The 14,370-nt window shown below is 40.6% G+C and overlaps 1 protein-coding gene across 1 annotated transcript in view; it reads left to right on the top strand.

Annotated features, from left to right (window-relative positions):
* thada (THADA armadillo repeat containing) overlaps positions 1-14,370 on the top strand; it is a 91,828-nt gene that overhangs the window by 39,483 nt on the left and 37,975 nt on the right. Inside the window, 1 exon segment of the mRNA XM_038737680.1 lies at positions 5,786-5,954. Coding sequence (XP_038593608.1) covers positions 5,786-5,954 — 169 coding nt within the window.

The following is a 14,370-nucleotide window of genomic DNA, read 5'->3' as shown; positions in this document are numbered from 1 at the left end:
GAACATGGGGGAGATATCAGTTTGGGGATTTGGTTGTTGTTGCTCTATTACAGCTGACTCAACCTAGATTGCTGATCCCTGTCTGTTAGCTAACTGTTTAATATCCACAGAATCATCGTTTCTCAAGATGTTTTTATCCACTCTAGCAGCCCGTTGTTCTGTCCACCACTTTGAGGTTGACATTTGTAGTTTCCCCCCGGAGAAAAGCCGGTCTCAGTGTTCATGTAGGTTCCTGACTATTGTTTTAAGACAAGCCTAACTCTCCCTTAACGTTTAATCACTGTGTAACAATCACAAAATAACATATTATTCCACTTATTCACCGGCTTTCTTGCTACTGACACTCCCTTTTCTCATTCACTCTCTAGCTCGACCGCTGCTCTCTCTCTCTCTCCCTCTCAAAGAAATTAACACAAATTAAAGGAAGCTTCTTTGTATCGCTATTTTTCAGCATAGACTGCAAGCCAGATGTAGACATCAAAGCTGGGTCACAAAATAAACCAAGCGAGGACACAACTAGGAAAGTATAGTTTGGTCCATGAAGTCCGCCTGAATAGCGCCTGATTTCAGTGATAATTCAGGCTGACTGTGGAGCACTGTGGCCGCAGCGTGACGTCATGTTTTGTTTCTCCAAAAGTTGATTTGTTTCAACTTTTCCACCACATTTTTCGGTATCCCCTGCGGCCCCCACTGCCGCAGCCTAAACCGACACAGCTCCTGATTGGGTGTGAATTCAACCTAAGTCTGGTTGAGACTTACATGACCTTTGTATTCCTGTCTACTACGGGTGGGAATCACCTGAGGCCCCACAATACAAAATTATCACAATACTTTAGTCAGGATACGATATTGCACTTTTAAACATTATTGCAAAACATTTTTCTTACTGACTTCACCAGAATTTTTTTTTTTAGAACCATCTTGTGGACTAAAAAAACAATTGATTGTATAATTCTGGTACCCAAAATATTAATAATTTATATACTAAAAGATTGATATTTGGTGTTTGTGTATCAATATAATATTGCCACCTACAATATCACAATACTATGTTGTATTGACCCACCCCCCCCACCACCCAGCAGAACCACACTCTGGTGTTTTCATTTATAGCCTTTTTTGACGCTGTTAATTAAAACTGGAGGAGTTCTCTCTTGTCTTAATCACAAAGTTGAGCTTGACAGCTCCACTCTCAGTGAGACACCATATGTTTGTCCTGTTTGCCTAAATGACATTCTTGTCAAAAGGTGACAAATGGAAAGTGAAGTGGGATCACAGAGTGGCTGTACAGTAGTTACCATTTGGAGCTACAAATGTGCAAAGATGCCGTGTGTAGCCTTAAGAATGTGTACATTCTTCCAAACCAGTCTTTTCATTTTAACAAATCATGTCATTAAGTGAAATCTTTAGATAATGCCTATCTAGAGTTAACAAGTCTATAGCTCGAGTGCTGACTTGCTGGCTGACTCTTACTGTTGGAGAAGGTATGCTGCACACACATCCACCCAAATGAAGCCCACATGTTGGAAATGTTAAATATAGCCCAGCTCTAATTTCTTTGGCTCCAGCCATGTTTCTCTCCACCAAGCCCCCATCCCTCAACTCATCTTCCTCAGGCGTGTGTGGACATGTCTAATGAGGCCGATGACTGTCACTGCCCCCTCCTCCTCCTCACCCTCTTCTTACCTCTGACCCGCCACCTCCAAGAATTAAATGTGGCTTAGCTTCTCCTCTGCTGACAGGACGGAGCATCACGCCTAATAATTCTTCCTATATAGCTTTCCATCCCACCACACAGCATTTTGTTCTTTATATCCTTTTATCCCCCTCACAACATTTTTGACATTCCTTAGCGGTCTGGCCTCCGCATGCATGACACCTGCCTGGGTAATGATAGAGAGAATGATGATGATGATGACGACAAAGAGGGGGAGGATGATGATGAGCAGACACACTTATTCTGATAATTGATGGCTGCTTCATTCCAGCGCTTAACATCTTTGAACAGTTTGTCTTATCGCTTCCAATGTCTCTCTTTCAGCTTCTTTCTTTTTCCTCTCCCTCGTTCTCTCTCTGCCTTAACGCTAAAACCTCAGAGTGCTGTGATAGTGATTTATGTCCCAGTATATCCAGTCCAGGCATCTCTCCTCAGCCTCCCTGCCTCACTCCCTTCCTTTCCTTTCTCATCCTTACTGCCTCATATTTCATTTCATTTGAAAGGGCACGGTAATGCCTATAAACTAAAGTGAGGCTTCAATAGGGACCACTGTCATTTCCTTCCCAGCAGAGAGCCCATATATTTTCCCTCATAGCTCGTATGGTAATGGAATTATCGTTTTGTTGACTGGCATGGGCGCTGACCGGGGAAAACTGTAAACAAACGCTGAGAGAAGGCTGAACTTGCCAACAATGTCTGAACCCTGCCAGACAGAAAGAAATTGTTTATGTTCTGTCATCGAATTTCAAAATGTAAAGTTATACTGGACCTTGTGTGGCAATCTGGGCCCACCAGCGTCTCGTATTAGTAACAGTCAACGTGGCACTGTATTATTAACCCTAAAGTTATTTTTTATTTAAATAATATTTTTATGTGATTACAGCAGTGCAGGACAAGTACATTTACTGTAAGTACAATTTGGGGATATATTTTAGTATATTGCTTCCATTTTATGCTATTTATACTTCTCTTCCCTACATTTCAGATATTTTATTTATTTATATTTGCGTTTGATAAAGAAGATTTTACACCCAAAACATCTTATTAACATTGATTCACTTATATATTTAATAAGAGATTAGTTCTTCAAATTGATGCAACATATGTGTTGCTTCAGGGATTACTGTAATATAACAACAGAAAAGATACCAAATTCACACAGGGAGGACCTTTGCTTTGCCTACAGACGGACAACTAATTTCGGCTTTAATTAGCTTTTTTAGATTTATTGAAAATAAATTATTGGTTTTTTTTTGTGTGTGATAGATCAGAACTCATGTACTCTACATTATCATAAACAATAAAATCTATTCTAAGGCCAATTGCATTACTGGCACAGGCTATAAAATGTAAAAACAATCCAGTCAAATTTATTTAGTTATTTTATTTAAACTGTTGCTAAACTGTCTTGATTTTATTCTCTAGAACTATCTGGTGACCCTTGGAAATGATCTCAGGATGCCCAGGTTGAGAAGCACAGGCTTAGTCTATTATGGGAAATCAAACAAATTTCATAGATTAGTTGTTAAATTCATTTTACTAACAAAATGCTAAACATTATCCAGTTTTCCAACTTTTTTAATGAGTACTTGCTCCTATTGTCTTTTTGTCATGTAATTTTAACTTGAGTATCTTTGGGTTTTGGACTTATGGTTGAACAACGCAAGCAATCCGAAGACGTCACTTTAACTTCTGGGAAATGTTACCCCGGCATTCTTCCATTGCTAGCATGCTTAGGTTATGTGTGTTACATTGGATGTCTGCCTTGAAAGTGTTCAAACATGAGCAGTCTGCGAGTATTGTTTGCGTTATTACATTTTGAGCTGTAAGCAGATGACCACTTTTACTTTTTGCATGACGTACATTAATGCCTAAATCCATGTCGGTTTGCCACAGTGTCTTTTTTTTATACTGCCACTGGGGGTCGCCAAAGTCAGACATTTTCCAATTCTACACATGGTGGTTTGACAGTAAACTATACAGACAAAGAGTTTGGGTTGTAAAGTAAAATAATTATTGTATTCGGACACCTACCTCTCGCCCATATGAATAAATAAAGCAAAATTATTTTAATTGTGTCACCACTTCCCTTCCTAACTCCTACATTCTTCAGTGGCAGATTTGTAGCATGGGCTTATTTAGCCCTATTTAACATGCTACAGTCTCTATGGAGGAAACTATTCACCCAGTTCTCCAAAATGAGCCCCAGATGAGTCTCGACCATGCCAGTCAACAGTCTGCCTATGACCCCACAGGGGACGGCCCTGTTTCTAAAATTACACCCTTCCAAACTGTCATTTCCTTTCGCAGAAGTGTTTCAATGGGATAAATTAGCAAAGATAGTTAACATATGGGCCCCATATGGCTGCTGGGAGGGCTGGAAAGTGCATGGGCATGGATTTTGGTCATTAGTGTGTGTGTGCGCGTGTGCGCGCGCATGAATTCGCATGTTACAGGCGCGTAGAGCTCAGGAATGCAAACTGTTGTCTGTGTTTGATACAGGGTCTTTGGTTGTCCGTCATGCCCGAGTGGGAAACTCCGGGTCTGAAAAGTGAAGCCAATGTGAAAGCGCCTTAAAATTGCATTCTTTGTAATGGCCAGCGGGGGAGCGACTACACTGGTTGCAAAAGGAAGTATGTGTATCCCTCCCCAGCTCCACCCTCTTGTCCAAATATGGTCACTTCTGGTCCCAAAAAACCATGATGGCGACGGCCAAAATGGCAGTCATGGTGGCTACGTCCACTTGTATTATACAATCTATGCTAATATAAACATTGCAGTCAGACTGGGGGAATTTTTAGACAAACAATTGTCAGTGCTCACAGAAGATTAACAACGTGCCAATAAATATTTGCAAGGAGTTATTGACTGGTTTGTCTTCCTCGCACACTCCAAAAAAAAAATCACATAGATTGTACACCGCTGTATGTTTGTGTAGTTCATACCTATCCCTCACTCATACCAAAGCTGAAAAAGCAAGCTTCCTTTTCACCTCTGCGTACCATTAGTTTCTGGTTTCTCTGGAACCTTTCACTGTATTTTCCACAGTGGACCAATATACACGCACCTTTCGTCCTCCTTTGACTTTTGTCTTGTACGGGTGTATGTGAGTCTTGGCGATGTTCCCATGTGACTGTACAGTATGTACTGTATGTATTCAGTGTGACAAAACAGCAGAAGGGGCTTGTTGCTACATGTGCCACTGAGAATATGAAATATTAAGCAGGAAGCACAAACCAGGTCGTCTGGTGTAAAGGGGTTGTCAGACACAAAGAAACTACACAGCGGTTTATATATAAGGCAGGGTTTTCCTCCTATTGACTTAGTTAGTGCTCTTTGAAGAATTGACCTTGAACTACACCTTACAGCTTTTTGCACATATAAATAAAAATCTGAGATTGCCTACTTCCTTCAGTCTTTTTGATAGGTCCCACCTCCTCTCATCTCATCTCATTCAGGTCTCGGTCATGTCCTTCCCTCGTGTCAACTATAGCAGTGTTATGACACTGGAGAAGGAAAGACTATCAGCTTGTAAACAAGGTTAATTTTAGCCTGCACTCAGGGTGACAGAGTGGAGGCAAAAATGGAATAGATTATTGCCTTGATAGTTTGTCTGCTGGTCTGGGAGCTGTTTAGGTTCTGATCGTTTGCCTTTGCAACAGGCAAGAGAGACAAAGTGAGGACGAAAGATGGGGACGTTACATAACGTATGCATAAAAAAAAAAAGGCAACTGTCCAAATCAAATAAGTCACGGGTCATCACTCTTAAATTGAATATATACATAATGTGACTGGAGCACAAAATAATGATAATTAAGAATGATCACACAGTGATTACACAAGTTTTCATAACCAAGTGAATGCTGTAACATAAATTGAACTTATCAGTTACAATAACAACCCATGACCTGTGATAAAGTGAAACCTTATATCTTCTTCCATTAACTCAAACATACAATGTAACATAATCAAGGATTATGGCAACAATCCAACTATCCATGCTCCGTGATTTTTAATAACTTTCCATGACACTCATGTTGCCGCTGTGTGTATGTGTGTGTTCTGCAGATGCGGTCGCTCGGCAGTGTATCGGACCAGAGAAATGGCAGCTCGGGCCCTCGTCCCCTTCGTGCTGGTCACCCAAGTCCCATCCACCGTCCACACTTTACTGCAGGAGCTTCCTCCAGAGCCTAGACCCAATATCCAACACAACCACATCCATGGGACTCTGCTGCAGGTCTGCACCCACGCACACATAAACATACACCAGTACCCTCATATATACATAACTTATGCCATGACATTCGGTGTGGGCTATAATCACAGTCCCTTAGATGACCACAAGTGTTTACTTAGTGATAGGAGCCTCTGCTGGTATCAAACTTTGATTGCTAGTGCCGGAATCTACAGTATGTTGCTCAATGGCACTGTTTTACTTATATACAATTTGAGATGGTGTACACACACACCTAAACTGGGAGAGACAGCAACATCCTCCCGGTGGCAGTGGCAGCTAGTGGCACCCTGTGGCAGACTAGAAATGGTAGCTACCTGAAGGTGCCACTAGCTGCCACAGACACCGGGAGGATGTTGCACAGACACCCTATTTACACTCTATATTATAATGTGCTCTATATCCAGATAATGTTAATGTTCTTGATCAGATCTGCCTGACCACATCTAGAGGTACTCTGGCTCGCATTGTGTTCTGCTCTTAGGTAGGTATAAAGAAAATCTGTAGCCTACAATGTGCTGGCATCCACACACAACATAACATTATAGCCTGTAGATATTTGGTTTTAGCTAACATAAAATATAGAAAGACAGAATGCTGAAAGAGTGACACACCTCTAATGACTGATTATGCATCTATTCTGTTTCCATTAAAGCCCCAAAAGATGCGTTATTCAATAGAACTGCGTGAAAGATGAAAACAATACTGGTGGGAAATGAACGTCATGCAGTAAGAAATAACTGTGTGACAGTGTGCGCTGCACTCATGTTGTTAACACGCCGTATCATTTATCTAGTCGCAGAGGAGTTTACACGCTGGTACTGCAACACACCGGGCTAAACTGACACATTATTTTTTTATACAAGAGGGGACAAACAATTTAAGACTTTGTCATAGACAGCGTTTCCCCATAACTCAATACACTTAAAATTCTGTGATATTTTTAAAGTCTGAGGCGGATTGGCCGCCACCTCAAATTACTCAAGCATAGGTTTTGCTCCGATCTTAATGAAGATAACAAGAATGCATTAAAAATACCTGGTGTAAACACAACGCCAAGATTGGATTGTTTATTATCCGGATAACGTATCAGGCAGCTTGTGGTACTACGTGGAACTCCATGACATCTTGTGGCACCCCGTGGCACTTTGTGGCACTTTGTGGCAGCTGCTGGCACCGGGTGGCAAATATAAAGATGTTTTTACAATTGTTATTGTTTTTTATAAAATATTTCAATATTTGCAACACTTAACCGTCGGTGTCCTTTGTCACTTTGCTGCTGCTTAGAAAACAGTGAAAAAGAAACAAGTTTGTAACATGTACCAATGAAGACTGTTATGTATATTTACATGTTATGTATATTTACATACTAACAAAGGGCACAGGGCACAGTGTGGAGTTGACATAATTCATCATCATTGGTAACATGATAAAAGGTGGTTGAGACAGACCTCCTGGATAGGGAATATCAAAACCTACAATTAATGAAGCACGTTAAAGATGCTGTCAAACTAGTTGAAATGATCCAAGAAGTTCAGTCATGTAAGTTTTTCTGTTTGGGCCTCATGAAGCATCCTGTGTCCAGTTTGCCACTGTGTCACACTGGGGTAAAAAAGACATCGTCCCCGACATCCCAAATCGGTTTGTTCAGACTGGTTTAGTGCAGTCTGCTCCTGGAATTGCCTACACACACACCCCAGTTGCCAGTTTATTAGGTACAACTACCCTGTAATAAAACCTTCCTTTATGAAGCGTATCTTAACATGTGCTGAAACGATTATTTTACATTTACTTGATTAAAAGAAAATATATCTGCTACATTTTGGATGATTGATTTAGGTGTTAAAGTAAATTATCAAACAATTATTTTTTAATTCTCAAATTTGAGGATTTGTGTTTCAAATGATGGTAAATTCAAGTTTCACCTTCAGCAAGGTTTTTTCTTTTTACAATTTTCTGAATTTCAGATTCAACAATTAATTCATTATTTGCAAAATAATCAACAGATGGAGATAATTAAAAATAATTGTTATTTTGGAGTTTTAAGCCCATACAATTTTAGGCAGGTGTGGGAAAATGCTGTAAAGTAAGAACGCTTTAGACAATAGACAACAGAAGGAAAAACTAAATCAAAAGCCCTAATGTAACCCAAAACCTATTATGCAATGGGGAAACACAGAGTACGTTTCCATCCAAGCATTTTTATGTGAATATTCTCTGGATGGAAGCGACAAAATCTGACAAAACCAACACAATATCACTGAAAGGTTTTACACTCATTCACAGATGAGTTTATAATCCTTTAATTCAAGTTCAAACATGAAAATCTGCACTTTGAGGTTTTCACTCAACAAAGACAAAACAGAAAATCCAATTACCAAAGCAGTTATCATAACATGTGTATGTGCACACCCACACAGAGATGATAGATATAGCCTCAGCACACACACACACACATGCACACACATTTTCTGTCAGTCCCGCACACACAGTTTCCACACAGAGCCTGTCCAGACAAGGCGGTTATCGCAGGGTAAATACCAGTGTTTAGTTCTGTCATCACACTCTGACAAACACAACCAAACAGTCTGCCGGTAATATCAACACATGCAGAGGAAAAAGGGAGAGGGAGTTTCCCCTGCCTTTTTATTGAATGCCACTGATGGGGTCAGTGAAGGAGAAGAACCAGGCAGAGGGGTCAACCCAAAGAATGAAAACTGCACTGTTGAGGATTTCTGCCTTCTTGATGGAGCACTTATGGTTTGGTAGCAGTCTGGACTGCAGGGCGGTCCGCTGTGGGATGAAGACAAGGGATGGCGATGAGGAGAGGGAGGAGAGGTGGGCCTCTTAAAGGCTTAGAGGAGATTTTGGGAGGAGAGTGGATTTTAGTTTGCTTTCCTGTCATGGCCACCATGTGTGGAGCTTCCCCAGATGTCTCCTGATCTGTTTCAGTTTGTCTCTTCAGCTCCTTCTCCATCTATTTCAACTCTGTCTCTGTGGTCATGCTTCCTGTCATTCCTTTTAAAATATCTTTCTTGATGTCTTTCCTGCCTTCTCTTCCTGCTGTGCTGTCCTGTCTCTCTGTCCTTCTGCTGCTACTTTGTCTCCAGCCACTCTGGCTGTTTCCCTGTGTCTGTCTTTCCCATACAAAAGGGTGAGATCATATTTTGTGCGGCCCGGTGTAATTTAGTCTTACGTAATGAATGTTGTAACACAAGGTTGCTTCTTTGTGCTGCCATGTATTCTTTGTGTCTCATCTTCACCATTTCTGTGTCTTGTCATGCATCTTAAAATTATTTGAAGATTTGTCAGAGCCCAAGGCGATGTATTCATATTGCTTGTTTTGTCCAACCAACAGTCCAAAACCCAAATATTTGCAGTGTACCATCATAAAAGACAAAGAAAAGCAGCAAATCCTCACTTCTGTAAAGCGTGAACAAATAGATGTTTGCCTGTTTTGCTTGAAAAATCAATTAGGAATCAATCAATCAATCAATTATTAAATAAAAATGCTAATTAATTTTTTGTTGACTGACTTCTAATTTGTTACAGTCTTTATATGAGCTAAAATAGCTTTCCAGTATATTTACATTTTCCTTGATCATGCAAGAAACACAGGGGTCATAAGAAATATTGGTGCCTTCCCAGTTAGCGCCGCCTTTAGTTATTGTTGCTATGTCGGATATCTTTTGGCCAGCAATATGGTGATGTCCACACCTTTCTGCCGTCACGTTTGTTTGTTTTACTCTTTGGAAATTGAATAAAAGCAGCGCGATCATCAGAGAATAAAAAAGATGACGGAGAATGTCTCAGTTTGTGATTAGCTGGGCGGTGCTTAGGAGTGGCCCGTTAATTTTTATCATTTGTCAGTTTCTCTTTTGCCAATGTCAAGCCCCGTTTCTGTGTCTTCGCTTTTAATTCATTTTTAAAAAATGCCCATCCAGACGAGAGTAAAGCTGTATTATAGTACGTCACACTCACACAGACACAAGTCTGTATGGGATACAGCACACATGATGCCTGCAGCCCTTCCTTGGACATTTAATTTCCTTTTTCCTTCCACCAAAAGCACGCCAGCCTATCTTACCTCACACACTGTCTGTTCAGCTTCACTAGATCTATGAATTCTGCTGAACAATATAAAAAATAACTCACGTCAACACATATATACATACTTGTACTCTGTTTTTTTCTATGTTTTTTTCTATGTTACATTTCTGTATTGCCATTTGCTTTAAATGATTGCTTGTAATACCCCATTTGAAGTTTGCTACTCTTATTAGTGTAGCCTGTTACTATTTGCTGCACATTTCCCCACCAATGACATTCTGTTAATGGTATTTTTGTAAAATATTGAAATATTCATTATTTACTACATACATATTTTTTTCAAATACTATAAAACTGTGAAGAGTAAAGTATCCCTGATAGAATAAGTTCAGTGTCTCTCTTTATTCCCACAGTACTGTGGTGTAATGGAAAATCTCTAGTGGGGCACCAACTTATCTCCTACTCAAGTGCCTCTGTCGGACTTTCAATAACTCTCCTTCAAACATATGTTCTGCTCTGTGTTAACCAATAATTACATTGGTCATCTCATATATACAGTTCGACCATGAGCCCAAATGAAGAAAGGGATAACTATAACTATAACCTATTCAGAGGCCATTAAAGAAAATGTGTTTGAGGGGAAAAAAAGTTTTAAAAAAAGTTACTTGCAATTTTTTTTTTTCGCACTTCTTTCCTAATATGTTGTTGCCATTTCTCAGTGTGGGCCATTGTGTAGAATAGAAAGTGAACTCATTGATACAGCTGCTTCTTTTTTTTTTTTATCAAGGAGATTCACCATGACAGTGCAATACATTGCTTTTTCTGAATTAATGGCAGTCCTGATAATGTTGTGTATATCTGTAGAGACCATCTGTAACCAGGCTATAGATAGCAGGTGTGTAGGTAGCTAATGAGATTACGCAGGCAGATATGTAAGGAGCGTCTAACTTTGTGGAGCGGGGTAGGACTGCCAAAGCAGGCGCTGTAGGGCTGTATGCAGTTGAAGTGGTCTAAACATAGTAAAACAGAGATTAGAGGTCTACAGGGTACATGTGGAGGGGAGCATCACGCACACGAACACTGATAGAGGAACACAGTGGCCATGCAGTCAATAGAGAGTGTAAAATATTCTGCGCTCGTGTAAGACAGAGACAGTGAGTGTGTTCTACTGCGCGTGCGTGTGTGTGTGTGTGCGCGCGCACCACACACTCGCTGTAGATGATTTGGACATTGTGTTGAGCCTTGGGAGATGCATAATGTCTGTTAATATGCTTAATTTTGTGTGAAGCAACAGGTGGCATATGTTTTTGCTCGAGGGAGAAATGACTTCCTCTGTTAGCAACTGTTAGTGGGTCAGATGTGGGAACCATCACAGCTACTGAGGCAGGCTGCTGACATTCTCACACCCACCCTGAAGAGGTCTGATAACCACCAGGGTTTTCCCAGTGTTTTTGCACAGCGCCCAATGCCTGGTGCACACTGGAGGATTGTGAAATCTTTGCTGATTTAAAAATTGTGGTATACCACAGACATAACGACAGATTTAATTTTTAATATTTTAATCTTAAGGTCGCACCCTCAGATGCCCTAGAGGTAGAAGGCAAAACCTCATATCGCAGATGAGAGCGGAGCACCTACCAGGTCATTCTGTTAGATTGCAGGTTCGGAACAGTTTGTGATGTGTGATAAGCACTGATAAAACGATGGTCATCACATTAATTGAGTTCCAAACGGCTAGGTAGTTATCAAGCAAATACAAGAAGTACAAGAAGACTTGTTCCTTAAGTAACTAGGCCTGACTTTTGATTGGTTAAACTTGAGGCAGTCCCGTCCTCTGGATGGCCTGAGTATGGCGCTTACAGCATCTTAAAATACACTGGAATCACTTCAGTCACTCCAGCATGCCTCAAAACTCTGTCGATGCAACAAGCCAATCGGACAGACCAGCACTAACCCAACCCGACACCGGACTCTGCTTTTGACACGCGCCAGCACCAGCTCTGGCCCACAATGCCTGGTACAGGCCAGAAGTATTAAAGCTGCGGCCTGTGGTGGTTTGAGGAGGGCCAACACAACGGATGTAATCCTTTGTGTATTTCCACAACAGAGGCTGAATGAGACTGAGGAGAAGGAGGCTAGTGAATTAAGAGTATCACAGTCTCCTTTCCTCTGGCAGCAGTGATGTTGCTGTTTTTTTCCCCAAATGCATTCTTTCCTGTTCCTCTTCCAATCATACTCTTTCGGTCGGCTGTTAGGTCGGCTGTCTTTGGCCAGTGGCCTGCCTGGGCTTTCTGAGAAAACCCTCAGGGATGAACCAGTGAAAGAATGTGTGGGCCTGAAAACCCAGGCAGCCTGCTTTTAATGCGCCACGAGATGTATCTGATCCAGAGGGAATCCCAGGTGTTTGATACTGGTGTCTGACATTGGACATTTGCCTTTATCCTGGTGGTAGTGACTGATAATATTAACCTTTGAAAATATTATTTCTAATCCCTATTGTCACCTAACATCCTAATAACATCAACCTGCCAGGGACTTCAGATGAAAATTAGTCTGTATGGCTAAATCTGGCTCATTTACATTTGGGCATTGTCCTTATGTTTGTTAATGTGCACTGTCCCCTTTTAAAAATAAAGACAAATATTTCACTAACACCTGCAATTTTTCCTCATATCCCATAGGGAGTCAAGGACTCCCAGTTTAAGACCCTGACCTTAATACATCAGTTTACAAAATAATCTCAACTCCTTACTAGCTTTTTCCAGAGCTTTCAATCGCATTTCACAGAATTCATCATGAAGTTTGCTTGCTCTGTGTTCCAGTTCTATCCTCTGGTTGAAAGGTCTCAAAGGCCAGCAAAGGGACCTTGAGATGAAGGTGTTTTTATTGAATTATTATATCCAAAGTGAAGAACTGTTCACTCTCAAATGTAGTGGATTTTTAGATCTCATGCAGCATCCGACTGTGGACTGCAAAAAAATAATTTGGCAGAATTTTATTTTGGTATTAACAATCAACATACTCTTAAGATATTTTGCCCAGATAATGTGATAGATATATACACACACACACACACACACACACACACACACACACACACACACACACACACACAGGCTGTACAAAAATGTAACCACGTCTCTGGACATAATGGAAATAACAAACCGCTCCCATGGGTCTAGTTGAGATACACTGCTGTAACTTTTGACAAAGATGTAGTACCACAGTTCTTGCGTGCACACAGAGATGCACACGCCACTAAATCACTTGGGTGTCACACCCATGTGCATATGCGAGGGTGTATGACTTGATGTCTAGAGTGCACATGTAAGCTTTGTTTGTGCAAGAATCCAGCTATATAGAGTAAGAGAGTGTGTTTATTTCTTTTTATATTCAGCCTGTCTTTATTGGGATCTCTTTTTGCCTAATTGGGCGCGTCCACACTTTGCCTAACCTCTATCTGGTTTTATGTGAATGCCGATTTATATGTTTCTTTGTGCATGTGTTTTACTTGACTGAGCCATGAATTGGTGTGCAATTATTTGCACTTGCTGTGTGTTTGTGTCTCTGTCTGCGTGTGTGCGCGCGTGCACGCTCACTGCAGCGTGTGGTCAGTCTGTGGTTGCGGCAGTGGGAGGGACGGCCGGGCAGGCTGATAACAGAGTCTGAAGGGACCTCACATCCACCACCACTATTTTTACCAGGCCCAAAAGAGGAATAAGGCTTGTTGCAGCACACACGCGCATAGAGAAAGACACACATACACAAGCTGTTAAATGTCTCACTAGAGAACGAGACGTACAAAGAGGTTTTGATATTTTTCATATTTAGCACTGCTGCACAAATTTTTTATTTTTTGCTCCTTGAAGTTGCATCCCACAGCTCTAGAGGGGGGTGATTGTGCTACTGTGGTCATAAAGGAATTAAAGCTGCTCTAATGACCTTTCTATTTATAATGGATCAAATGAAAATGGCCAATGTCAAAGATATTGGATACTAATGCTGCCTTGAAGTGAAAATGAATGAAAAAATTGTATTTCTTAAAACTGTAAAACTTGTGAGCACACACTGTGGGGGAAAAAGTATTTTAGGAAATACAAATAAATATAATATATAAAATTATACAGGTCTCAAACCTTTAAGAAAATGAGAAGTGAGAAAGGAAACGCATTCATGTTTGTTACACAAAAATACACACAATGCGTGTTACCAGAAAACTCCAAAAGGCACCTTTTAATCTAAATTTAAATTCACTTGTAGATATTCTGAGTGTGTAGTAGTTGGGTTTGAGGAGTAATAATTCAAATCATACACAGTTGTTGTAGACTGACTGAAGAATTGTGCCTTATAATAATCAGAGCAAACACAA

This window comes from Micropterus salmoides, unplaced genomic scaffold (assembly GCF_014851395.1).
Source record: "Micropterus salmoides isolate LMB-PRFRI ecotype aquatic unplaced genomic scaffold, ASM1485139v1 Ms_hic_scaffold_22, whole genome shotgun sequence".
In the NCBI taxonomy this organism is placed as follows: domain Eukaryota; kingdom Metazoa; phylum Chordata; class Actinopteri; order Centrarchiformes; family Centrarchidae; genus Micropterus; species Micropterus salmoides.
Note: the sequence above shows the minus strand (reverse complement) of the source record. Positions and strands in the feature narration are given on the sequence as shown.